Source organism: Magallana gigas, chromosome 3 (genome assembly GCF_963853765.1).
Source record: "Magallana gigas chromosome 3, xbMagGiga1.1, whole genome shotgun sequence".
NCBI classification, from domain to species: Eukaryota; Metazoa; Mollusca; class Bivalvia; order Ostreida; family Ostreidae; genus Magallana; species Magallana gigas.
This window is the reverse complement of record NC_088855.1, coordinates 23077072-23101210: the sequence shown is the minus strand read 5'-3', so window position 1 is coordinate 23101210 and position 24139 is coordinate 23077072. Positions and strand designations below refer to the sequence as shown.

The 24139-nt window shown below is 36.5% G+C and overlaps 3 protein-coding genes across 5 annotated transcripts; 1 reads left to right on the top strand and 2 right to left on the bottom strand.

The window, feature by feature from the left end:
• Window positions 1–118: 118 nt before the first annotated feature.
• On the bottom strand, window positions 119–16900 carry LOC105328640 (uncharacterized). 3 transcript variants are annotated; one of them, XM_066078978.1, is made up of 11 exons: window positions 16765–16900; window positions 3156–3248; window positions 2901–3073; window positions 2650–2800; window positions 2372–2538; window positions 2128–2276; window positions 1606–1787; window positions 1406–1515; window positions 1062–1260; window positions 600–707; window positions 119–516 (listed from the first exon to the last, which is right to left on the bottom strand). In XM_066078978.1, exons 2-11 carry the CDS (start codon window positions 3225–3227, stop codon window positions 259–261), a joined length of 1569 nt encoding a protein of 522 aa, XP_065935050.1. In that variant the 5' UTR covers window positions 3228–3248; window positions 16765–16900; the 3' UTR covers window positions 119–258. The 3 variants fall into 3 exon arrangements, with proteins under 3 accessions (XP_065935050.1, XP_034337837.2, XP_034337836.2); XM_034481946.2 differs by lacking the exon at window positions 16765–16900 and adding an exon at window positions 8411–8548; XM_034481945.2 differs by lacking the exon at window positions 16765–16900 and adding an exon at window positions 3836–3903.
• On the bottom strand, window positions 5349–7049 carry LOC105328639 (coiled-coil-helix-coiled-coil-helix domain-containing protein 10, mitochondrial). The gene is made up of 4 exons (XM_011429602.4): window positions 6864–7049; window positions 6494–6617; window positions 5978–6203; window positions 5349–5552 (listed from the first exon to the last, which is right to left on the bottom strand). Exons 1-4 carry the CDS (start codon window positions 6935–6937, stop codon window positions 5542–5544), a joined length of 435 nt encoding a protein of 144 aa, XP_011427904.3. The 5' UTR covers window positions 6938–7049; the 3' UTR covers window positions 5349–5541.
• Window positions 16786–19070, top strand: LOC105347917 (macrophage-expressed gene 1 protein). Its single transcript, XM_011457168.4, has one exon. The coding sequence runs from the start codon at window positions 16786–16788 to the stop codon at window positions 19012–19014; it is 2229 nt and encodes a 742-aa protein (XP_011455470.3). The 3' UTR covers window positions 19015–19070.
• The last annotated feature ends 5069 nt before the right edge of the window (window positions 19071–24139 follow it).

Below are 24139 nucleotides of genomic sequence, written 5' to 3'. Positions count from 1 at the left end.
TATTAGTAAAGAAAAGATCCAAATATTTTATTAATAAAATTTGAATTTTTTTCTTTATCTTTATATAGAACTTTTCATTTAAAGGAGATTCATATAGCCCAAAAATGACAACGACCATTTAGTCTTCTTAATACGTGTAAATTCAGCTGTCAAAAAATTGTCTTGTGCAAAACAGTCCATAAGAATGTGGTTTAATAAACTGATTTTGGAAGTAAACAAATCTTAAGAAATTAAACTTGTTCACAAGTCTTGACGCAGTCAGTAAAACATGGATTGAACATCAGCATTAACATGAGGACCAAAACTGGAGGCATTGTATTGTTCTTTCCGGAGTTTGGTGGAAGACACTCCCTCGGAGTAGGGCAAGAACTTGATGGTCATGATGCTCTCAGCCAGTTGGCGAGCAGGGAAATCCTGCATGTCGTCACCGCGAACATACATGCCGGTCAGATCGGCGTTAGTGTTGGCAACGCATCCAAGGTACGAAGTGGGGTCTGTTCCAGCTACACAGAACACCTGTAAAAGTCGACAGAAAATGTGTAATCAAATTTAAAGTAATTAGAAAAATTCTGAACATTAAAAAAATGTTATGGACATACTACGTCAGCGTATCTCTTGACGTTTGCCATGCGAGTTTCAGTACTGTCGATAGGAACTTTGGATTTCAACTTCAGAATGCTTCGACTGTCGTGGACTCCAACTATTACCTGTTTATCAAAATAATTAGTACCATTTTAGCAAGAGCTTGGGCTTTGGCCAGTTGTGTCAGACAGCAATGTGACGTTGGCCTGTCTATTTCATTGCGAGCCACTCAGTCATGGCTTGCAATTTAAAATCAACACGACTTGTCTGGCATTTGAGCTAAGACTACGCAATAGATGTATATTTCACTCGAAATCAGCGTCATTTTGACATGTAACTTGTTTTGATGCAAGAAATATATACTGCAGTAGTTACATCCTACTGTAAGTCCAATGTCTTGTAAAATGCTTGTATCATAAAGTGTACTGTGATGGTGAAAATTGTTGTACTTGGTGAGAAAAAATGCATGTTTCCAATACCTCTTTTCCTAATTTTCGCATTCTTCGCAGCAGACGTACGTGTCCCTGGTGAAAGAGATCGAAGCAGCCGACGGTGTAGACGCGATCTACGCGGTCGTCATGAGTCTTAGCGTGTGTGAAGGAACGCCGTCTGGGTCGTTTGGATTGGTTGTTGTCTTCCTCTAGTTCTGTGCTCTCCGATCCACTGGTTGACTCGATTCTATAATCCCAAAATAATTAGCAAGAAATGTATTATTTCAATAAATAATTAGTATGTATTGCTTTAAAAACATCAACTTCAAATGCATATTCCCTTTTTGAAACGTGTATCATTTCACTTATCCCATCATTCAAAATCACTTTACCGTCTTCTATTGAGGTTGTCCTTTTCTTTTTTTATGTCGGTGTTGCCAAAAAGTTTATTCTCTTTCTCTGAATCGTCGTAAAAGTCAAAAGCTGACATTGCTCTGGAAATCTGCGTTCGAAATAGACAACTTGAGAATGGCGGGAACTCACCGGTACAACAGTGATTGGCGGGTTTTTTTTTTTTTACAGATTAACTTACTGGTTTGACGTCGTCTGCTGAGTCAGCTGGTTTTTCGGGGTCTGTTTTGCCTTCGTCTTGGAGCTCCTTGATACCTCCTTCTTCTTTCTCATTGCTGGTTGACCTGGCATTCAACTTGTGTTGAAGACTTGCGTGGGCCAGGCGTATGGACAGAAGTAGGCAGAGAATCCCTAGGATACCAGCTTAAAACAGGGAAAACATGCTGTAGATTGTACTTAATTTACGATAATCACACATCTTTTTGTTCAACGCACCAATACTCGTATACGATTTAAACAAGTTGGTCGACACATAGAAGTTTGGTTTAAACTGCTCGATATTATGAAAACAATAACTATACAATGTATTTGATTGCAGAGGATAGAAGCTCTATACATATATGTTATGTGCGCTAATACTTTGCAAAGTCGAAAACTTTCTGTCTCGTTTGGTATTTCCCATCTTTTGTCTCATTTCAGTTTTTAGTTATTTTACCAAATCTGAAGCGAAAACGAATTATGTCATATGTTGTACTGTACTAACAGACAGAGTTGGCGGAACAGACGTTGGCCTGGGCTAAACACAGACAGGCAATGCCGGTGGATTCCAGCTTTTCCTTCAGCTTCCCTTCCATCACTGCGGCAGTGCTGCTTTTGGACATGTTGCGAGAGTTATCCGATTTGCCATACAATCTAAAGAGGAAAAAATGGCCAACGTAAATTTGTTCATGTCTTGAGGACGTGCGCGGTGGATAGCACGGATTGTAATAATTACTGTTAAATCGAACCTTTCATAATATGCTGCAAAATAGTCCTGAACCCTAACCACGCCCAGGATAAACTCATAGACTATTATAACCCCACAAGCTCCAACGTATAGCCAGACTCCTGTTGAGGAGAATTCTCGGAAATCCGTTACCAATAGTATTGACCAAAGCGCCAGAACGTTTACAATCTGTTTTAAAAAATATATATAGTAGAGAGCACAGAATTACAAAACAAGATGGAATAAAACTTTAATCTTTGAAGAATTGGAAGCATATGATATAGTGTCGATATTAGGAACCTTGTCACAGAATGCGTCCATGAATCCGCCCAGCAGTGGATCGTCAACCTGACCAAACATCTGCCGGTGAGCTTTAGCCACGATTCCATCCACGTGATCCAGGAAGTCATGCAGGATGACCAATAGAAACGCTGTCGTATGGAACTGGTACCTTGTGTATTTGCATATCATATTTAAAAAAAAAATATTAACTAGGGAAAAAAGAGCAGAAATGTCAGGTACTTTTGAAAAGAAAGCAACTATGTTCATACTTTAAGCATATGGCAATGGGTATGACCAAAATTGTTCGGGAGTAAGACACAATGTTTGCTGTAAATACTGTGTAAGTCTTGTTACTGAAAACCACAGTTCGTGGGATCTTGCAGACGACAGGTAGAAGTGACGTCTGCAGTGGAGTGTACAAGAACTGGTCATATAAATCCATCTGAAATTGTATAAACATATGTTATATATAAAAAAAATATTTAAAATTGTGTGGTGGTCCAAAATTTGCGCATAATACTCACCAATTTAAAAAGGAAGAACTCTATGAAACGAAGAATCAGCCCTACAGCCCGGGAAAGAAACTTAAGATACATGCTGTACTGTGTTCTGTTTTGCTAGAAAATAGTAAAACCAAGAAGTACTAGAGTTGTCCTGCATTATAATTACGTGTATTCTTGCTGGGCCGAGACCCAAAAATAAATGATTTTACTGGTTGTTAGCGCCATCAGAAGTTTTGGGCGCGAAAACGAGAGAACACATAGAAAAAAAACGTTGCATCCTTAGCTCGTTTTTCAAATAGAAATATCATGTTCAGTTATGATCGATTCTTATTTGCATCCTTAGCTCGTTTTTCAAATAGAAATATCATGTTCAGTTATGATCGATTCACATAAGATAATGTTGATTTATAGAATTTATAATCCTTGGAAGATCATTAAGTTTATTCACAGACAGCTCATGTGACGTACCATACGATATATACCCTGTACTTGTATATATAGCATATTATAGAGTTACAATTTTACAATTCTCCTTTTGATTAGATTACTACGGTGGTTGCCCCCAATCGTTAGCACATTGCATGAAACAAATTTTCAGAATTCCTAAATAGTCGTTATGGTGACAATTTGGCAAGTTCTGTAGAAAATATAAACCCTGGCTGATATTTATAAATAACATACAATAAGCGATCTAGACTCACCCGTATACCGTGTATATATTGCCACTGTTTCTGGCCGTCTACTTAGTGACCAGTCTTATGATTAACAGATTATTTACCTGATGGTGTCAACAAACCCACAGATAACGAGAGATAAACATTTTTAAAATAAATATTTTTATGATGAAATTTATTTTTACTGAAGGCATCGGGTACAGTCTTAATTGCTGGTGAAATTAATAAGTAACAAGATAAGAATCGCCAACCTCTGAAATCATCATAAGATTAATCTGAGATGTAAATTTTACACTTTTAAAAAATCCATCCGTATATTTTACACATTATTTTACACTCTTATCTGTAAAATAATCTTTTGATGATTTCAGTGGTGGACGATGATTATCTCGTAATTAATTTATTTCACCAGCAAGACTGTGAATTTTACACATTATAAAAAGTGTAAAAATTACAGATTAATTTGTAACATTTACAGATTTAAGTGTAAATTTTTCACATTAAATTGTTGAAAATAAAAAGGTGTCAATGTTGTACTAATTATCATCTGTCTTTCTCTATATGGGTTGATGAGAACTTAAAGAAGTATTTTCGTTGAATGCTATCTACACGTTGAAACTTTACAATTTTTGTCAATGTTTTATGTTAAATTGTATATCAACGTTTTTTCCTAATAAACGGTTAATAGAATTGCGCTGACTCGAGACATGAAATTCTGAAACAAAAAAAACCCCGCATATTATTCTCGATATCTGTACCAATTTCAATCATAACATTGATTACGTGTGTAACTTAACTGGATTTTGCATTTTACTTGTCACTATATTTGTCTAGAACATATACGTATATCCAAAAAATTATAAAATCCCCAAGCGCGATTCGAACTCATTAATTACATTCTTAGTAACGCTCTAACCGACTGCGCTAATTTATATTTGATCTTACAGTTTATTTCAATAGAGAGTACGTCATAGTACGATGGTGTCCCATACCACCCTAATCTAATCTGATTTAAACTAATTCGCCATGTTGGAGAACGGTCACTGCACTACCTGAAGATGCTTCTATACACAAGTTGTATCTTTTCTGACCGATCAATTTTTGTCTCAGATTTTTGAAAAATACCAATACACTTTCACCGATTCTTAATTATCACCCCCTCGAAATCTCCTTCACTCTGCATTATGTCAAAATTGGTTAAAATTAATCAGTGGTCCTGGAGAAGAAGTCAAAAATGTAGAAAAGTTTGCAGACTGACGCCGAACAAAGGAAAATGTGATCAGAAAAGCTCACTTTGGCTTTCACCTACTCACTCAGGTAGGCTATATGTTTAAGCCTATTAATCAGTGTTTCAATGATTGGCCTTTTTTCCCTTATTAATACATCATCTTTAGCAAGTGCGTGCACATTATGAGACTATTATTAAACATGTTTACATAGCTTAATAACTTGGAAGGGCTCCAAATTCTCTAAGACAGTTGCATAAATCCAGTTTCATAACAATTTTCCTGAGTCACACAAGAACAAAACAACACAGTCGGTCTATGCATTCATAATTTATTAGTGTTCATTTGACTGTACAAAGATATGTAACAGTGCATACACTATATCATAGGATGGTTTTAATCGTATTTACACACAAAACAAGTTGTTTGGCCTGCCCCATGTATTCAGCACATACAAAATCACTTTCTTCGTCTCCAAATCACAGACCACAAATTTAGAACAAAGGTTTACTGCATACCTGTAAAATACAGTATAAAGGATGATAAGTACATGTAGTACTAAAATCACTTATTTTTTTCTGTTAAGAAAAATAACATACTTCAAACCAACTTTATTTGTGACAATTTTTTTCTCTCGCAATTTACTGGAGAGAAACTGGTTCTTATAACTAATTATTGCAATCAAATGAAGATTATATTGGATATTCCAGTGTAATTTATGACTGGTTTGCCGGGAGAAATATTTGGGACCATGAGGCTCATACGAAATTTCCTCACACTTATAGCATGAATTAAAAATCTGTTTTATGTCCATACATAAGGTAAAACAAGTATGAAATATTATAATATTAAAGGTGGCCAAAAAAAAATATTTAGGTACCAGTTTTTTAATACAATTGACATATTTAAAAATCCTTACTCTGAAAATAAGTTAAAAACTTACCGTATTGTAGTTTGCAGTTCTTCAGAATTTCATTGAACCCTTGACATAGAGAAATGTCTGACTGAGTTTGAGTGCACTCGATGAACTGTTTGAGTTCGAACTGACAGGCTGGACCCTGTTGATACTGATCCTGGGGTGTTTGGTAGGCAGGCTGAGCGGGGGCCTGGGCAGGCTCACTGTGTCCGCCTCCCATTCCTCCTGTCATTGCTGCTCCGATGGTATGTCCCTGAATGTGTAATTGTTTTTAGGTTATTTTGAGTGATTATATAATTATTATATAACTGTTACCTTTTCTATATGCAAACACTTATGTAATAAATTCTTTCATAGTTTCTCATTCTAAACATGTTGACAGGACATTTCTTTTATAATGGAGTTACGGTATATCAGTGTGTATTCTCTCTAAACTAGTACCAAATGAAATGCTCAATGGTGTAATATTTTAAAGGGAAAAGAATAATGTGAGACAAGGACAAAGGGGGAGATAACTTCTTGAAGAACGTAAAAAAAACTTACAACTGCTGAACCAACGGCTACACCAGCTGCTGTGGAAGCCATGTTTGCCATCAGGCCAGGCTGTCGGGGCTGGGCAGGGGCTACCATGGGTGGTGGAGGAGGGGGTGCTGTCCGGGCAGGGGGTCTGAAATAAATTCATTTTCTACAGATAAAAGTTACATCATCGCATTTCATGAAAAAATACATAAATGTGTTATTCACCAAAATAAGAGTCACACAGTTAATAAATCAATTCAAATTCACACATTTCTGCTTTGATATTTTAATAAATATTATGATTCAATATATGGAAGTTATGCACATGAAGATTTCGTCATGTGCGTCTAGTGGCCATGTGCGTTTATTTACATCTCTTTTAACAAAATCTTACCCTGATCTTGCCCCAAACATTCCACCTGATCCTCCGCCAGATCTGGGAGACGAAGCTCGTCCTCTTCGTGGCATTTTTACGTCTTCAATCAAAACTTAAATACTGTATTTCTTCTTAATAACCGTTCTCCAATAATGACAATGTCAACTTCCCCTTGAACTTATACAACGAAAGGTACAATGTCGAACATTCCAAGAAGTTTCATTGGTCGTTCGCAATCTACGGAAAAATACGTCATAATCGTGAAAGTCCGTATTATAGGGAGAAGGGTAAAAGTAGTTACCAACGATAACTAAGGCTTCGTTTTTCAAAAGAACGCAGCATTGGGGGAGGGTGGAGAGGGATTTTTTCGGCGCAGCAAAGATTTTTCTTAAATTTACATATAAAAAAGTGAATGATGAAGTTGGCCCTCCCCACATTTTTGGGACCATGTAAGAATTGAAGTGAAATAGAAGTTATAGGTATATCTTTCTATTTTTTTTTCTTCATTTTTTCCGCTTTTTTTGCCCTCTTGTCAAGAGTTTTTGGGATGGGCATTCCACTTTAAAAATTGATGCTAGGTGCTTGATGTTTTCACCATGCATCGGACCCCCCCCCCCCCCCACTCCCTTATCATTTTTTAAATTAAAATTTAATCAAAGTACTGAAGAACTGACGGGAGTTGATTTTGTCGATGTTTATTTATTTTAAAATCAATGATATGTTATTTTGCATGACAAGTACATGTAGTTTCTAATTTGTATTTGAATTACGCACATTTTTATAATATGAATTTTTGAACTTTTCGACAAGAATGTCGAGAAACCCCCATATGAATCATGTTAAATAATATTTAAAGATAAAATTAATTCAATCAAACTATATATCAGTAATAGAAATAATTCTCGAAAATTGTATGGATCCAAGCAATATCGAACTCTAGTCTCGTTCAACCAAACGCTCGGCTGACACCGTAAATCTCCGACAAGCAAGAGAGACTCTCTGCTTGTCGGAGATTTACGAAGACAGTCGAGCGTCGAGTTGAACGAGACTATATTGAACTTTGGCGTAGGAATACATATGACTAAAAAAAATATCTAAATTGTTCGTACCATTTAAAATCTGACTATTTTCAAGGTATTTATAAATAAGTTTCCTGGAAAAACAATGCTTTAGTATATATTACATCGAATTTATCAATTATTTTCAAGAACTAAGTCTTGTCAGCAGCGATGATTTGTGCTGAGGTCCAAACACTGTTTCACTTTCGGTTTGTTTGAGTAACTGCATGGGAGAGTTGATTAAAATCAACTCTCAAAAAAGAAGATAAAATTTACATTTTAAAGTGATGAAAGTAAAAACCTGATCTACGAATGTGTTGTAAATATAATGTAGGAGTCATAGACAATCTCAATTTTCTATAGTTTCTACAAGTCTGTTATTTTTTCAAAATGATACGATGTTGTAGTAAATAATTTTTAGGGTGCTAATGGTGCAGTTACTTTGAACGATTAAAATAAACATGGTTATTATTAACACAATAATAACGTATTCATTATCAAACTTACTAGTGAGTGAATTTCCTTCCATACAGTTTCAGATTAACTAATCTTTACCAGGACATCATTATATACTATGACATAGCAAATAATGCTTATAACGAAGTAATTCTTAGGTCCACTTAAGTTTGCTATAAGACAGTTTCCATGTACACGGGTAATGTAGTATTCCCATCAAGTTCATCTCGGTAGTCAAGGGTGACGATCCACGACGTTTTCCTATTCAATCTGATAAGGGAGAATATACAAGAAACACGTGGATCGTCATACTTGGCTAACGATTATGGAAGTTACACCACAAACCCGGATTTTATTTTCACCCTACTTTTACAACTTGCATTAAAAATTCAAATGACCTTGTATTATTTCAGAAGTAGGTAAATCAAACTTCTAACATATCGATTTTCATTTTAAAACCCTCCCCACTACCACATCAACCCCCCGCCCCCCCCCCCCCCAAAAAAAAAAAAAAGAAAAGAAAAGAATTTAAATTGAAAAAAAAAATAATAAATAAATAAAACGGTTTCGGAATTCGATATACTAAAAAAAAATCTATTACAGGATATACAGCTTAGTCATTACGCGTGTAACGATGACAAAAATGTAACATTATGCTAAAGTGATAAACGTATTTGTAGAAGTCTCATTCGACATATTGGAGATCACTATAATTGTTGCTAACAATCATATACTGAACATTTCTCAACCTCCCCCTTCAAACCATATATGGCAAGAAATTAGGACTATGTTTTGAGGTGATACTTTTGTACCCTTGGGTACACTTCTATATCTTTAAGGAGAAAAATGGTTACAAGAAAGGTACAGTGTAAAAGCATTGGAAGATGAAAGTAGCAAATTATCAAAGATACTTGTAAGTCACTAAGGTACAGAGGGTACAATGGTAACGATTCATTCAATCTTTATTTCCTCTTTACAGTTTTTCAAATTAATATTATTTGTTGTAAATAAAATATAACTTGATATTAATTTTTATTTCTAGGTGGGTCAGTTTTCTTTATTTGATATAATTAAAAGTTTTTCTTGAAACTAAAACTATTACCTTAAAACGCAGTCCTAATTTCTTGCCATATCTACTTCAAACACTCGCACACACACTCTTTTACGGTAATATACCTCGTAAACTGATTGCCAAACATTACCGGTATATCTCAGTCCTCTGGACATGTAAATGATGTGTATTTTGGTAGACGGTTTGAAAACGTTTCATTTACATGACATTGTGTAGTCCACACTGACAGGTGCTTAAAGACAGGGCCGAGACCCCTAATACACAATATGTTTTATCAATATTGTCGACATCGCAAAGTTGACCGATATCGAGTCTAGATTGTGTTTATATCAAATTAGTTTTTGCATCGTACCCCCTACATCACGTTTACATCTCCGACACCGTGGTGGACGCTGCAATGTTGGCCTACATAAAGTCTAATCATGTATGCATCGCTCCCCTTACAACCTGATCACATCGATATCGTCGACATTGTCGATATTGCACTAATTGCCGACATCGATTTTACATCGTATCTACATCGTGTTTCTCTAATACCTTGTTTACATTGTTGACATTATCGACACATCGCAATGTTGATCGACATCGAGTCGACATCATATCTTCATCGTACATAAATTCGACATCGTTTCTATATCGTACTCCTCCTTTCTTGTTTACATCGTCGACATCGAAATGTTGATCGACGTCGTGCCCATCGGTTTCATTTAATTTACATCATCGACATCGCAATGTTAGCCAACATCGAGTCGACATTGCGATTCGCATTTTGCGAATATTGTACATGTAAATAAAAAGGTGCAGACGAAATCCATACAATGGCAATTTGTTTAAACAAATTAATACAGAAGAATGTAAACAAACTTTTCAAACTGTCGCTAAGTTTAAGTTCACCAGGAAACATGCCATACGGGGAGTACAGTTCATGTTGAAAATTGCAGAAATGCACAATATTGAAAGACTTGTAAGAAACACGAAAAGAAATGTATTGTAGATATATATTTAACTGAAATTAATGATATATTTGCATTCAAGTTGTGTAATCCATGATTAAAATATACAGATAAAGATAATTAAATTGTATTGTAAAAAATCCTAACTGAAATATTACATTGTGAATATTGTGATGTCTACGTTTACAAAATAAAGATGTTGATCGACATACCACGTGAACTCAATATTGCATTAACATAGTCTACATCTAGATTTTGACGATGTCAACGTCAAAGACATATCAGCAATTTCGACGATGTACACTCGATATTGCTTAAACATCGTCGACATCGCGATGTCTACAATGTCGACAATGTGAACGTCAAAGGAAGTATAAGCAATGTCGACAATATAAACTCACAAATGAATGTTGTTTGAAGTACCAAGTGTTGATATTCTGACCAGAATGCAAAATGACTTGTTGTCTACACATTCATTTATGATGTATTGCAATCCTAGAAGACATTCTCCACCAACACGTCTCATATATTAATTAAATAAAACAAAGAAAATATATTCAAAAAGACCTTTTTATTCCGATCAATCTCAAATCGTTAGATTCTCACCATAGTGAGCATCTCCTGAACCAAAGAGGACCAATCTTGCCTTGACATCTTTCCTGGACCCGTCATGCAACCATATGTTGCTTTCCAACAGCTAAAGAGTGCTTCTTAGCTTTAGAATCATAACACCTCTATTTTGTCGCAACTGTTTGTGGCATATTTATGATCTCTGGATAAGTTTTTGAATAAATCTGTGACAATTCTACACTTACATTATCTTCGTGGACAAGGTAGAACTGCCTACATAGGCATTACAGTTTTTCCGACCCAAAACTAAATGGTTCGGCATTTTCGCATGCACAGAGGCTCTATATTCCATATAAGAACTGCTAACTTGTTTAAGATATTTGTCCTATTTTCTTTACTGTTTTTAACAATAAGATGCAAGCATGCAATACATATAAAACAAGTGATGTAAAAGTTGATCTTTCTAATTGCGATACTCTTTTTTTTTATATCTTGCAAGGCAATATTAACGTTTTTAAAGACATTTATATCAGATCTACAAGACCAATTGTTAACATTTTTTAAATGATGCTTAAAATACAAACATGAGACTCTTTGGCATGTCAGTCTAAGGGCTACGGTACTCCAGTGACCGTCACTTCTGTGGGTCACTTGTTTAAAGAGGTTATAAGTCCTGTCTTTAATGTTGATACATACTGGTACATGAATTTGCAGTCCCAGGTAATGGTTCACTGGCATGGATTATGCTGGCCTTCCTATCGTGAACCACACAACCTGATGTTTTTGCTGGTTCAAAAGGGAACTATTGTTGGCCTACTCATGACCTAGCACCAGTACCTTCTCCTACTGATGGAAAAAGATCCTCATTTGAAATTATTTATTGGTGTAAGCAAATTCCAGGAATCGCTTTTGGAAGACCATCTCCTTCTTGCCAACGGGATTGATATACATAGGTGCTCTGAATACAACGCCAGATTCTTCAAGAACACAGTACCATCATCCAAAAAATGTTAAGAGGAGGATTAACCAGGAATGGTACTTCACTCAACACCAGCAATTGTCAAAGATAAAATTGGTCCCAGCGGCTGGAGGGTTTGCGAGCAAGCGAGCGAACAGAAAGACATGTAGCGCAGGTTACGCAGGTTATGCTTGCAAAGGCAGCCAATCCACAAATGCCCTTGTGAATTATTTTATGACTTGGCCAATAATCAGGTTGACAAATCTGGGGCAAATGCTAAAAGTTAATGTATAAAGCTTTTAATGAATACCGTGAAACTAGCATTTCTAGTGTTGAAACTTCATTTGAATTATCAAGTTCTTCACTATTTCATGTGTTAGTTGCAGAAACTAATATTATTTTACTAGTCCGAGAGGGTCCGGGTTCTAAAAAAAAATATCAGCAGCCGGGTTCTACAACTAAAAACACTCTATTGAGAAATACCCTTAAAGGCACGAGAACGACAAGAGCTACTAATATCAGTATATCACTAGGTCAGGAAAACTCCTTGTTATTTATGGGAGCCAAATTGGACCATCATGACCATTGAGAGAAGATTATTGTTGCACCATGATGTTGCTTCACAAACCAAACTGGAGAAAAAATAGTGAGGTGAAGAGTTGCACAAAAACATGAGAGGAAGCATTTTGAAATTTTCCTCTTCAGAGCCATGTCCAAATTTCATCAGGGCAGATGATATGGCCAGGCAGCGTGAAGCTGAAAATTCAGAAGTGGAACAAAACTGAAAACTCACACACCCTGAATTATAGATGGATCTCCTCGCACCAATTCCTTATTATGATGATAAGAACCCAGAGTTTGTTTTCGATGAAGGTGGACCGGATTGTGATTGGAACTTTGAGAGCACACCTTACCCTTGTTTACCCGAGTTTATTGAAAACCTCATTGTGGAGAAAGTCAATACTAGTACCTCTTCGTTAAATCTCCTGGTGGATCTCCTCTGTCTATAAACAATTTTCAAACCTTAAGGGCCTTGCTTACAATTTATGTCTTAGAAATCTGAAACAATACAAAACTGTTCCTTTAACCTTTGAGAATGATTGTTGAATTACGGAACCTTTTCAATCAAACAAGGCAGTGCAAGGTCTTTGTCCCACTTGTAACATTGCTAATCTAATTTAAGGAGCCACTTTTCAAAGTATTCTCCAAATACATGCAGGACCTAAATTTGCAAAAGAAATGGCTTCTACTGTACGTAACACATTAAAGCAAGTAAGATAGGGTATTTTCACAATTCGTTGATGAACGTTCCCTTGTGGGTTGTTTTATCTAGGATGGATGGAATATATGTGTCGATATTGTATAAAGTCTGGATTTCAGTCTTCATTATCATGGTGCCCTTCCAGAAGTTGTATTCATGGGTGATGATATTCAGCAACCATCAGTCTCTGATCCCTCTGTATATACTATATGCCACTGCGATATTACAGTTTGTCCCCGAACAAACGTTTCAGCTTCAAACTTCAAAAAGGGGGGTCATGGTCAATGTTAACTTGACAGAATGACACAAAATGGTTTATTTGTATTCCCAACCCATGCAGATGGATGGGAACACAAATAAACAATAACTTCTGAGAGCAAAAGAAATTTAGGCTATTGCAAAAATACAAGCTAATTACCATGGTCAACAGTGTAAGACAGCATCCTCTGGATCTGATAATGGTCTAGACGCCGTTTCACAGAAGCATCGTAAATTACGAGTTACGACATACTACTTAAGTACTTTTTCTCAAGTATTACGTACGTCCTTAGTTAAGATAGTTTCACGAAAGGTGCGAAGAAATGACGTAAACATTCGCAACTTAAGAACGAAGTAAATGTACCGAAAGTTTAGACAACATGGCAGACGGCTTTATTAAAGCTATTAAAAAAGGAAAGAAAGAATTTAAAAACTGTTCAGCCAGAGAGGTAGAAATCCTTGTGGAGGAAGTTGAAGAGAATAATCCATTTATTCTTGCCCCCCCTCCCCCCAACACTGACACACACAACGATGTAAACACCAAGCACCGAAAGAATAATTGCTGGAAGGATATCTGTGGCGTGTATGTATTGAAAATATTTTGCCTTTATCGTGTATAACATCATATGCACGTTGGTAGTAAATACCTAAATTATATAACGTCAAAGTGCACATGACATTACTATTTATTGTGACGTTATCATAAGTAAAACGTCTACAATGCTATGTTTATCTTTGCATTCAGTCTAGAAAAACCAGCAAAAGATGGGTTTTTGCTCTATCTGACTTAAAGATTAAACTAACCACAATAAATCGCGACAATTGGTGCCTTGACCGTAGGAGAACATATGCAAAATGGATGTATCCAAATTGAAGACGATGCGTTAAGGGCATCCAGTTGTAAGTAATTTAAGAATCTTGAAGAGATTTTTTTAATGAAGATGAGAAAGGGAAAGCCGAAATGATCAGGGTACTTGAGGAGAAATGGTACACATTATAGAAAATCAACAACAAGATCTTACAAGAATTAGTCAAAGAAGAGGAGATACAGACGAAGACCGAAGATTCAGACGAGTACATGTTAGAGTTAAGAATGAGCAAAAAGTGCTTTATATAACAAGACCGTAGAAAAATGTCATCAATCTACCTCCCTACATTTAAATGTGAATGCACCGCAGTTTATTCTAAGCCATGATTCGGTAGAATTTAGCTTAGGAAACACCAAGACTCATAGCCATACATTTCCTAAACTACTAGTAAACCTGGCAATTTTTTCAGGAGTACATTTTGGGATTGCTATAACACAAGTATCCATGGGAACAACTGTTTATCTTATGTAGAAAATTAAGCTTCCTTCGATCGTTGTTGTGTGGAGAAGCACCTTGCATTGCGCCATGATTTAGTTTAACCAATTAAAACTACAAACAGGCATTAAATGTCTTTTTTGAAAAATATGGCCAAAATCACAAAACTTTAAATGCGCATACACAGGCTCTTAGCAGATATTTGGAAGAACATTAGATTGCAACTGGGATTTAAACTCGTTGAGAAGAGCAATTGAGAGGGAACTTGGCGTTAAAGATGATGGACATGCTAGCAGTCCGAGATCAAGCCAGGAATCCTAGGAGTTCATTCCAACAGCTAACTTTGTTGCACGGTCAAGACATAAGAAAACAAACAAGCCAGAAACTTCTGTAAAAAATGTTTGTTCTGTAATGGGAACCATTCACCAACAACTTGCCATATCATCCAAAATTATGATGCGAAAATATCGATCATCAAACAGAAGAAAGTCTGCTTCAATTGTTTCGGAAAACACAAAGTAGTAAGCGAAATTCAGTGACATTTCAAGTACAGGAATTGTAAGAAGCTTCATCACACGTCAAGTATTTGCCACAATTCTCAATTCTCATAAAATTCCTTAGAGAGAGACCTGTTACAAATTCCGGGAGCACGCAAACCAAACAACCACATTAAAGAGAGCAGTCATTCCAGCTTCACTCTACCCTCACTAAAACTGCTGTGACACCAATTTGGTATGGAAATCAAGAAATCAGTTGTAATGTATTTGCTAGCTACTAGCCACCGTCTAACAATACTTTCAGTACTTTGATTTATTTTGTTACAATGGGAGTGGACACAAGTTCCAAAACAGATTTTTGTCAGCATAATGAAGGCCAGTTATACATCAAAATAGATACAATATCAATTTTTTTATCATACAATATCGTAAAGTTTCTAATACATTTACATATAACACATATTTAAATTAAAATTAAAAAGTAAACGCGTTTTTAATATCCTATGGATTATTTAATGAGAAAGACCAGGGCATTCAATATCAATGCGTTGTCACTTACTTACTGGCAGATGAGTAGTCAAAAATTCTCTCTCTCTCTTTCTCTCTCTCTCTCTCTCTCTCTCTCTCTCTCTGCGTATCACCACTTTTTAAAAGTTAGCTATTGCACGAATTGAATAGTTTGTGCAGGCACGTAGCATCAGGGGGACCAGCCCCCCCCCCCCCCCCACCCCACACACACACACACACACACTTTTTTCTCGCAGCAACTAATTATTTACATATAAAAAATTGAAATTAAAATCGAAATTTTTTTTTAATCAAAATGGTGACCACGCCCCTTAAATATTTGCAGAAAACTTTGTTTTCTAAACATAATATACCGTTTTGCGCTTCTGATGTAAACACGACACTAAGATATTTATATTCATTTGTTGTGTTAATTATTTGGTGTTTGTAATAAAATTTTATTTAGCACAGTCACGGGTTTTCTTTTAGACATAAATACATGAAACAAAATTGCTAACCTTTATCTATTTTTTTCAGTAACTGAATTATATTCATGAAATAAATAAAAATTATTTTATCAATAATTGATTTTTTTCTTTATAATTCTCAATAATGTTCGGGTTTTTCTATTCAGGGGAATTCAAACATAAATCAGATTGATATCTAAAACGAAAGTACGTAAGAAATATAAGTACGATACTGTTATAAATATAAAGAGGTACATGGTGAACATTATCCTCTCAGTGAACACTGGTATGTAACAGTCAGGCGTATTGATACTGTTATCTACTCAATCTTCCGGCTTGTAAACATTTACTATAGCGATGTTTTATATTGGTGTACATTGAAATACAGTTAGAACAATCAAAGATCGTACGATTGAATATAAAAATGTAAAATTTAAACAAACCAAGCTGGCGCCTCAATTTGGCGTCATTTGTATTATGGTTTTTTTTATAGTACAAAATCGATACGTAGTGTTATCACAGGCAAAGACATTGGAAAATTTAAATATATTTACTTACACCATATCGAAAGTCGCAATCATGTTAGGCGGTCGTGTACTGCTCCTAGTTTTGGTGACCATAGAAATAACGAGCGGAACCGAAGTGGATGGAAAACCAAAACCCCCACCCCCCGTGAATCCTTTCACCCCCGGGGACTCAAATTGGTGCGCGTTTAAAATGGGCGGGAATGTGGCCCGTTTTGAGGTGCTTCCCGGCCTCGGCTGGGACAATCTCCAGAATAAGGAGGCCGGGATGCTGGTCCAGTACAACTACTCGGAGTGTCGGACGACGGACGACGGTCGGTACCTGATTCCTGATGGAGTCTTCACGGTCCCCCTCAAATCCAGTCAGTTAGAGGTATTTGGAGAACTGTTCCAGCACTGGAACAACTTTACATCAACTACTTCCTCTTCCGTCAATGTGGAGGCCGGACTACACCTTGGATCCTTTGGAATCAGCGGGAAATATTCTCACGAGTCGGAAAGCGTGCGTAAACACCAAATAATGGACAGGTCCGTGACGACGCGGGTACAAGCGCGGTACGCTCGCTACTCCGCCCTCCTACAGCCCGACACCCCCCTAAACCCGGCCTTCAGAGACCGACTCCGAAACATCGCTTACTACATACAAACAAACAAAACCAACATGGCCCGATACCATAGTCAACTGTTAGTGCGGGACTATGGAACTCACGTTATTTCCAGCGTGCAAGCGGGTGCCATCATCTCTCAGCTTGACCAGATTAAGACGACGTTCAGTAACAGTTACAGCATGGATCGCCGACAAGTCGTGGCCGCGGCCAGTGCCTCGTTTATGAACGTGTTTAACGTCGGCGCCGAGTACAAACACAGCACGTCTACTGAAGTCATCGACCAGTATCTAGGGAATCGAACACACTCGGTAATCAACGCGATCGGTGGACCGGTTTTCCAACCGAACAACTTCACGCTGAATCAGTGGGCCTCTGGTCTGAGCGGAGACCTGGTAGCGGTAGACAAGTCTGGATACCCTATCTACGAGCTGATTTCCGCCCAGACACTTCCGGAACTCCCGCCTTCCATCCTGTTTCCTTTGATCCAAACCGTAAAAAGCGCAGTGGAGGAGTATTATAAATTTAATATCTACAGAGGGTGTACCGATCTGGACTCGCCCAACTTTAGTTTTATTGCGAATGTGGACGACGGTACATGCGAAAGTCCGGAAACCAACTACAAGATCGGGGGAGTTTATCAGCAATGCAAACAGTCGGGGCAACTCAGTCAGAATCTCTGCAACGGACTTGTCCAGAAAAATCCTCTCACTGGAGCTCAGTCGTGTCCGAGCGGCTATGAGAGCGTTCTACTTAACGAAGGTACAAGATCCGCCACCGAAAGCCGGAGAAGTTGTCATCATTGTGGATTTTTGGGACTGAGTCACTGCTGTGACAATAACAATGTCTACGGGAGCGCTAAATATCAGTCATTTTGGTGCGTTGCGCAAGATCACGTGAATCAGCAATCTGGATTCCAGTTTGGCGGGATATATACAAACAAGATCGATAATCCGCTGACCCAGTCCCGCGGGTGTCCCCTCTATTTCCACCCCCTGAAACTCGGTCTCAGTATGCAGGTCTGTGTCAGTGATGATTATGAGCTAGGGTTTCGCTACTCCGTACCTTTCGCTGGTTTGTTTAGTTGTATGACCGGAAATCCACTCGCCGTTCATCAGGATACGTCGTTTAAAAATCCAGATATGTTGCAATCTCTCTCCTCTTACCCTAAAGCGTCGAATAACTGGCCACGGGGTTGCCCGACTGGGTACAGCATGCACTTAGCGACGATAGAAAACTCCTGTGAAATCAACTACTGTGTGAAAGCTAACGTCTTCTCCGACAAAGGACTTCCGCCCGTCAGACATCCGCCATTTATGGATCTGCCGGGAAATGCCTATGTGGATTCTGGAATTTCCGAGGAATACATGATCAGCACGTGCGGGGAGACTTGGACCGACTTGACTCTGGCGAACCAGCCCAATTCCGCGGAAGAAGCAGACCGCAGGGGCGACTCCCAAGGGAACGAAGACGGTCTCTCTTCCGGTTCCACTGCAGCCATCGCCATAGTGATCACATTGGTTATCTTGGCAACCGTAGCCATGGTTACGGTCATGTATAGAAGACATCAAAGGTCAAGACGCCCGTATCACAGACTGCCAAACCCTGAAACTGGTGCTGAGAATCGGCGAGAATACGAAGCGACTGGACACACTGAAGACTCCCCCCAAACAGCGTGAGCGGACTAAATACACAAAGTCCTGGCCAAGGAGTACTGTCCTTTTACAAAAATTTTGATGATTAGGGAACAAAATTTATAAATGAAAATTGATTGTCATGTACAGACTTTGATTATATAATATAAGAAGGTTGCTAACTTCGTCCATCTAGAACCAACGGAAGTAAGGGTTTATCGCAAGGAAGATAACTCGTAACATATTTTTATTTTTATATTTTCTCTTTTATGTCTTCCACTGTAATCAACCCAGTATGAGTGCTGTAATACACCCAGTATGAGTGCCTTCTTTTAGATTTTCCAAATCCCAAGACGATAAAAAAGTTTTCGCGGCTTGATTAGAATTCATTACGGGCCGCCGGAAGGCGGTCCGTTATTTGATACACATTTAAATATTGTTACTGCGTTTCTGCGGGATAGTTCTTTTTTAATAGAATTAATACTATGCTTATTTTTATGAATTAAAAGTAAATTTGCATGTAGAAATATGTTTTATGCCTTTTAGAAAATATCACATATTATTTGTTTTACTCGTAAATGAAAAGTAGGTCATACTTAGTACATTGTCGTATTTGGCGCGTTGTTATCGAGACTATAATCTATTCGGAAAATTTCGGAGTTCAATGCACCAGGATCGGTATGCGGGACATACTTAATACCTAAAATACTAAAGACCTGAATGTCATTAAATTTTATATAAATGATATATTTGAATTTCCATGTGCCATGTCAAATAAAATGACGTTGTGTGTGTATTTATTATATTTTCATGTAAAAAGTGGTAGAGAATATCATGAAATGACATTTAATTTTATATCAATTATTTACGCAAGAATATGACAGAAATGAAAATTTGATTTGACTGGAAAATTTGAACTAATCCATTTTTATTTTATTATGAGGTCCCTTGAAATCATATATTGAACTAATGCATTCATTCAATACAATGCAGCAACAAAAAAACCAAAATGGTTTAAAATACATAATCTCCAGGAGAAAAATGATGAGTTGAACTTTGTATTAGAGTAATGTACAAATCATGCAGTGTCTTCTCCATTACTTCATACCATGGCAATGATCATACAATTTCCGTTAGAAATGCTTACAGTAACGAAATCGATTCTTTATGATAATAGTAAAATGTTAAACTTCAAAACAAGTTGCTGAAAGTATATTAAAATTTACCATAAAAATTAGTACAACCAACTCTTATTTTCTTCTTTGTGGTGTGTTTTTATGTAAACAACCAATGATTCATACAACAAATATATTTTTTGCGGCCCATTTGACGCTTGCGTCAATATGATTTCTTGTACTTCTTATGAATTGTACTTTTTTCGAGTTTGCCATGCAATTTCATAAATCTCTCAGAGTTATCTTCCTTGCGATAAAACCTCACTTCCGTTGGTTCTAGATGAATCGGTTCAAAACTTGCAATTTGTCGGTGAAAATTGTCATATTTACCTAATAAATGTATTTACACGGGCATGGCATGCAGATATTCAGTGAAGAGAATTATCGGGCTACGACATGAGGTCAATGTTTTAACTGGTAGATGTAGTTTGTATGGTGGCATATCTCTGCCCCTTGTGTGCAAGTAATTTTTCTATTAATTATGTCGACATGCAAGATAAAGATGTTGACATGCCAGTGGCGTAGCTGCTGTTAGGCACTTAAGGCACGTGCCTACACATCATTTTAAGACCAAAAATTAAAAATGTTAAAATATCACATTTAATTTTTAAAAAAAATTAAAAAAAAAAAGCACCCAGCAAATATCTTTCTTTTCCCTATTTCAAAACTTTGATTGTTTGAGGTCACAAATATTGGACGTCGATGATGCTAATTATTGCGCAGTCAATCAGTGAAAAACATGTCGGGCAATAAACCAAAAGTAAGACCACTGGATGAAATGTTTAAAATCATATTCATAGATCGAGGCATCTCAACTATCATTGCCAAATTTGCGCTAATAAAAATGGACACCTTGACTTCTTGTTACATCATGTACGACTTTAAAAAAAACCCAAAACAATATTTCTGTTTTCTTATTACTATCAAAATTTAAAATAACCATTACAACTGTTTTTGAATCATGACATTCAATTACAAAGTCTTAATGTTTTCCCTTTAATAGTAAACTAAACTATAGAGACAGATAATAGCTTTAGTGTAAGAAGATGGGTGGATAAGGCGTGTAAAACCTATGCACGGACGTAAAAGATACTGAACAATTTAAATATCAATAAATCTGATATTTTTAAAAAATATATTCAAAACAATAAATATTTAACATATCCTCGATTTTTAACCTTTTTAAAATATGTTCAATACTTGGAATATGTTGACTCAAACAGGTGTATACGTATATCAAAACTTCTAATAGTGTCATTTTTTTTTTTTACAACTTCAAGGTCTTTTCTTTTTTATAGTGAGTCTCTGCTCCATATTTTTCTCATAGTCTAAATAAGGTTTTATGGAAAACAAACCGATTTCTATCAACAAAAACGTGGAGAGATGACCCACTATACAATAAAAATTTCATTTTGTATCTCAGCAATTGAACGTTTTGAAAAAATAATTCGTCCGTAAATTCGTGGCCAAAGTTCAAGGCACTCGTAATATTTAAACAACCTATTTTGTTGTGTGTGAAATGACTCAGAGGTTAGAGCACAAGACATTAGCTAACCTTACAAAAGTAGGGTTTTTATGTTGTGGGTTCGATTCCACCAAAATTTAAGGTAATTTTTTTTCTATCGTTTGTTAAACATAATAAAAACTGAATTTATTTAGAAATTGTGCTTTTGCAAACTTGTATTATAATAGATTTGAATTGATTTAATTGACAAAATAAATTCAAAATTGTATTTTACGTATGGGCATTTGCCCTATCTTATTTCCCCATCTTCTTCCCGCCATTCACTTTGATAACGCTTAAAAAGAGACTGCTGGTGAAAACAATGTTGGATTGTATTAAAAAATGTTTTTTGACTTTTTACTACGAAAAAATCTTTTACAAAACTCAAAATTTTATGTGCGAAAAGTGCCTAAAATTTGTTTCTATAAAACATGAAATCCGTTTTCCGTTGCCCTGGACCCGCTGGGGGCCTTGAGCGGCCCCCAGACCCCTCGCCGTATTTGGTGCCTATACTTCATTCTAGCTCTAGCTACACCACTGCATGCAAGATAGTTATGTCAACATGCAACATAACTATGTTGACATGCAAGAAAACTGCAATCAAATAAGAGTTTAAAAAATCTCAAATATCGTCAACATGTGACATCCAAGATGCTAGATACGCTACCTCTTGATGTCAACATGCAACTTATTTATGTTAATTAACATGCAACTTCTTTATGTCGACATGCAACTTATTTATGTCGACATGCAACTTAGTTATGTTAACATGCAGGATAAATATGTTGACATGCAACATATTTATGTCGACATGCAACTTAGTTATGTTGACATACAACTTATAAGTTGCATGTCAACATATTTATCTCGCATGTAAACATAACTAAGTTGCATGTCAACTCATTTATCTCGCATGTCAACATAACTAAGTTGCATGTCAACTTAAATAAGTTGCATGTCGACATAAATAAGTTGCATGTTGACATTTATAAGTTGCATGTCAGCATATTTATCTTGCATGTTAACATAAATAAGTTGCATGTCGACAAAAAAAGGTAGCATCTAGCATCCCTGGATGTCACAGGTGGGCGATATTTGAGATTTTTTGAGATTTTGTATAATTCTTTTCTGATTGTAATTTTCTTGCATGTCAACATAGTTATGTTGCATGTTAACATATTTATCTTGCATGTCAACATATTTATCTTGCATGTCGACATATTTGATAGAAAAATAACTTGCACACAAGGGGCAGAGATATGCCACCATAAGTTTGATAGTACATGTACATTTCAACAAATATTCATCGGCAGTGCCTCTCGGCTGGCAGACGAAGTTAGAAACCTTCTTGTAATATATGTACATAGGGTCTGATTTTTTTCCCCAAAATTGTTTGTTTTATGTAATTCTGGGCAATGGATGAATAAATTAGATTAGAAATATGTCATAAAAGGATAATTTAAGAAAAATAAAGTCCCGGGGGTCTATATATTGGGGCCGGGGGGGGGGGGGGGGGGGTCGATCCTGTCCTCAAGCACCTGTGAGCTGATCGACACTGTTTTGTCATTTTTGCTAAATCCTAACGTATTAAAAACAATTTATTAAGGAAAATGGCCTTTCTTCTTCTTGGGACAGAGTAATAATAATACTAAAGTTGTACAATTTGAAGATTAAAAAATAATCGAGAACCCGACCCCCCCCCCCCCCGTAAAAGCTGTAGGTTTTATTTATTTTTGGCTCACCTGAGCTGAAAACTCTTCTTCTCGAAAAGCAATCAGCCAAGAAATTTCTTCACAGGACGCCCAAATATTTGGTTGCATAAAGAAGAGAAAAGTTGTTTTTTTTCCTTTTGGCCTTTTGGTTGACCCCGCAAAGGGGAACAACTTTTGCAAAGTGTGGATTGGACTATTACACACTCTCTGATTCAGAAGTACATGTAAAATAGTATAGGCCTATAACAACTTTATTAAATTCATTTTCAAGGACTTTTGAATTTCGTTCATAAAATAAGAATTTTTTTTGGTTCGATGCTTGTTTGTAATCCTGTCCAATCCATGGTGCTAAATTTTATTTTCTTTGTTTTTTAAAATGTTTTAAACACATTGTCCACACATTAAGGAAAGACCTGCAAGTTGAATTATTATTTGGACCATGATAAAAACAGAAAGTGCAAGGGTGGTCTGCATGCATGCACATGGCGAAAACACTACTGGCCTACGTAATTTTTTTTATGCAGTTTAGATAATGTAACGTTACGTAATATTAAACACGCTCATTATGGTCCACGGGCCTTCTTTATGTAAGTTTCTCATTTTGTTTATATAGAGAAGACCACATTAAGTCAACGGCATATCGATCAATCAGCCTGTAGTTAGAGGTATAGAAAAAAGAACATCTTATAAAATACGAATAGATTTTCGATTGATCTATCTAAAATGTGTTAACCGGAAAGGGTCTTCTGCTCACTTCCTGAAATTTAAAGGTAACAGAA

Excerpts from the sequence above, each read along its gene's own strand:
- LOC105328640 (XM_066078978.1), bottom strand. The coding sequence starts at position 3,227 with ATGTATCTTAAGTTTCTTTCCCGGGCTGTAGGGCTGATTCTTCGTTTC. Across the intron at positions 1,788-2,127 it reads CTGTTCCGCCAACTCTGTCT|CTGGTATCCTAGGGATTCTC; the intron begins GTTAGTACAGTA and ends CCCTGTTTTAAG. Across the intron at positions 708-1,061 it reads TGCGAAAATTAGGAAAAGAG|GTAATAGTTGGAGTCCACGA; the intron begins GTATTGGAAACA and ends TTTGATAAACAG.
- LOC105328639 (XM_011429602.4), bottom strand. The coding sequence starts at position 6,937 with ATGCCACGAAGAGGACGAGCTTCGTCTCCCAGATCTGGCGGAGGATCA. Across the intron at positions 6,618-6,863 it reads ATGTTTGGGGCAAGATCAGG|ACCCCCTGCCCGGACAGCAC; the intron begins GTAAGATTTTGT and ends AATTTATTTCAG. Across the intron at positions 6,204-6,493 it reads TAGCCGTTGGTTCAGCAGTT|GGACATACCATCGGAGCAGC; the intron begins GTAAGTTTTTTT and ends TTACACATTCAG.
- LOC105347917 (XM_011457168.4), top strand. The coding sequence starts at position 16,786 with ATGTTAGGCGGTCGTGTACTGCTCCTAGTTTTGGTGACCATAGAAATA.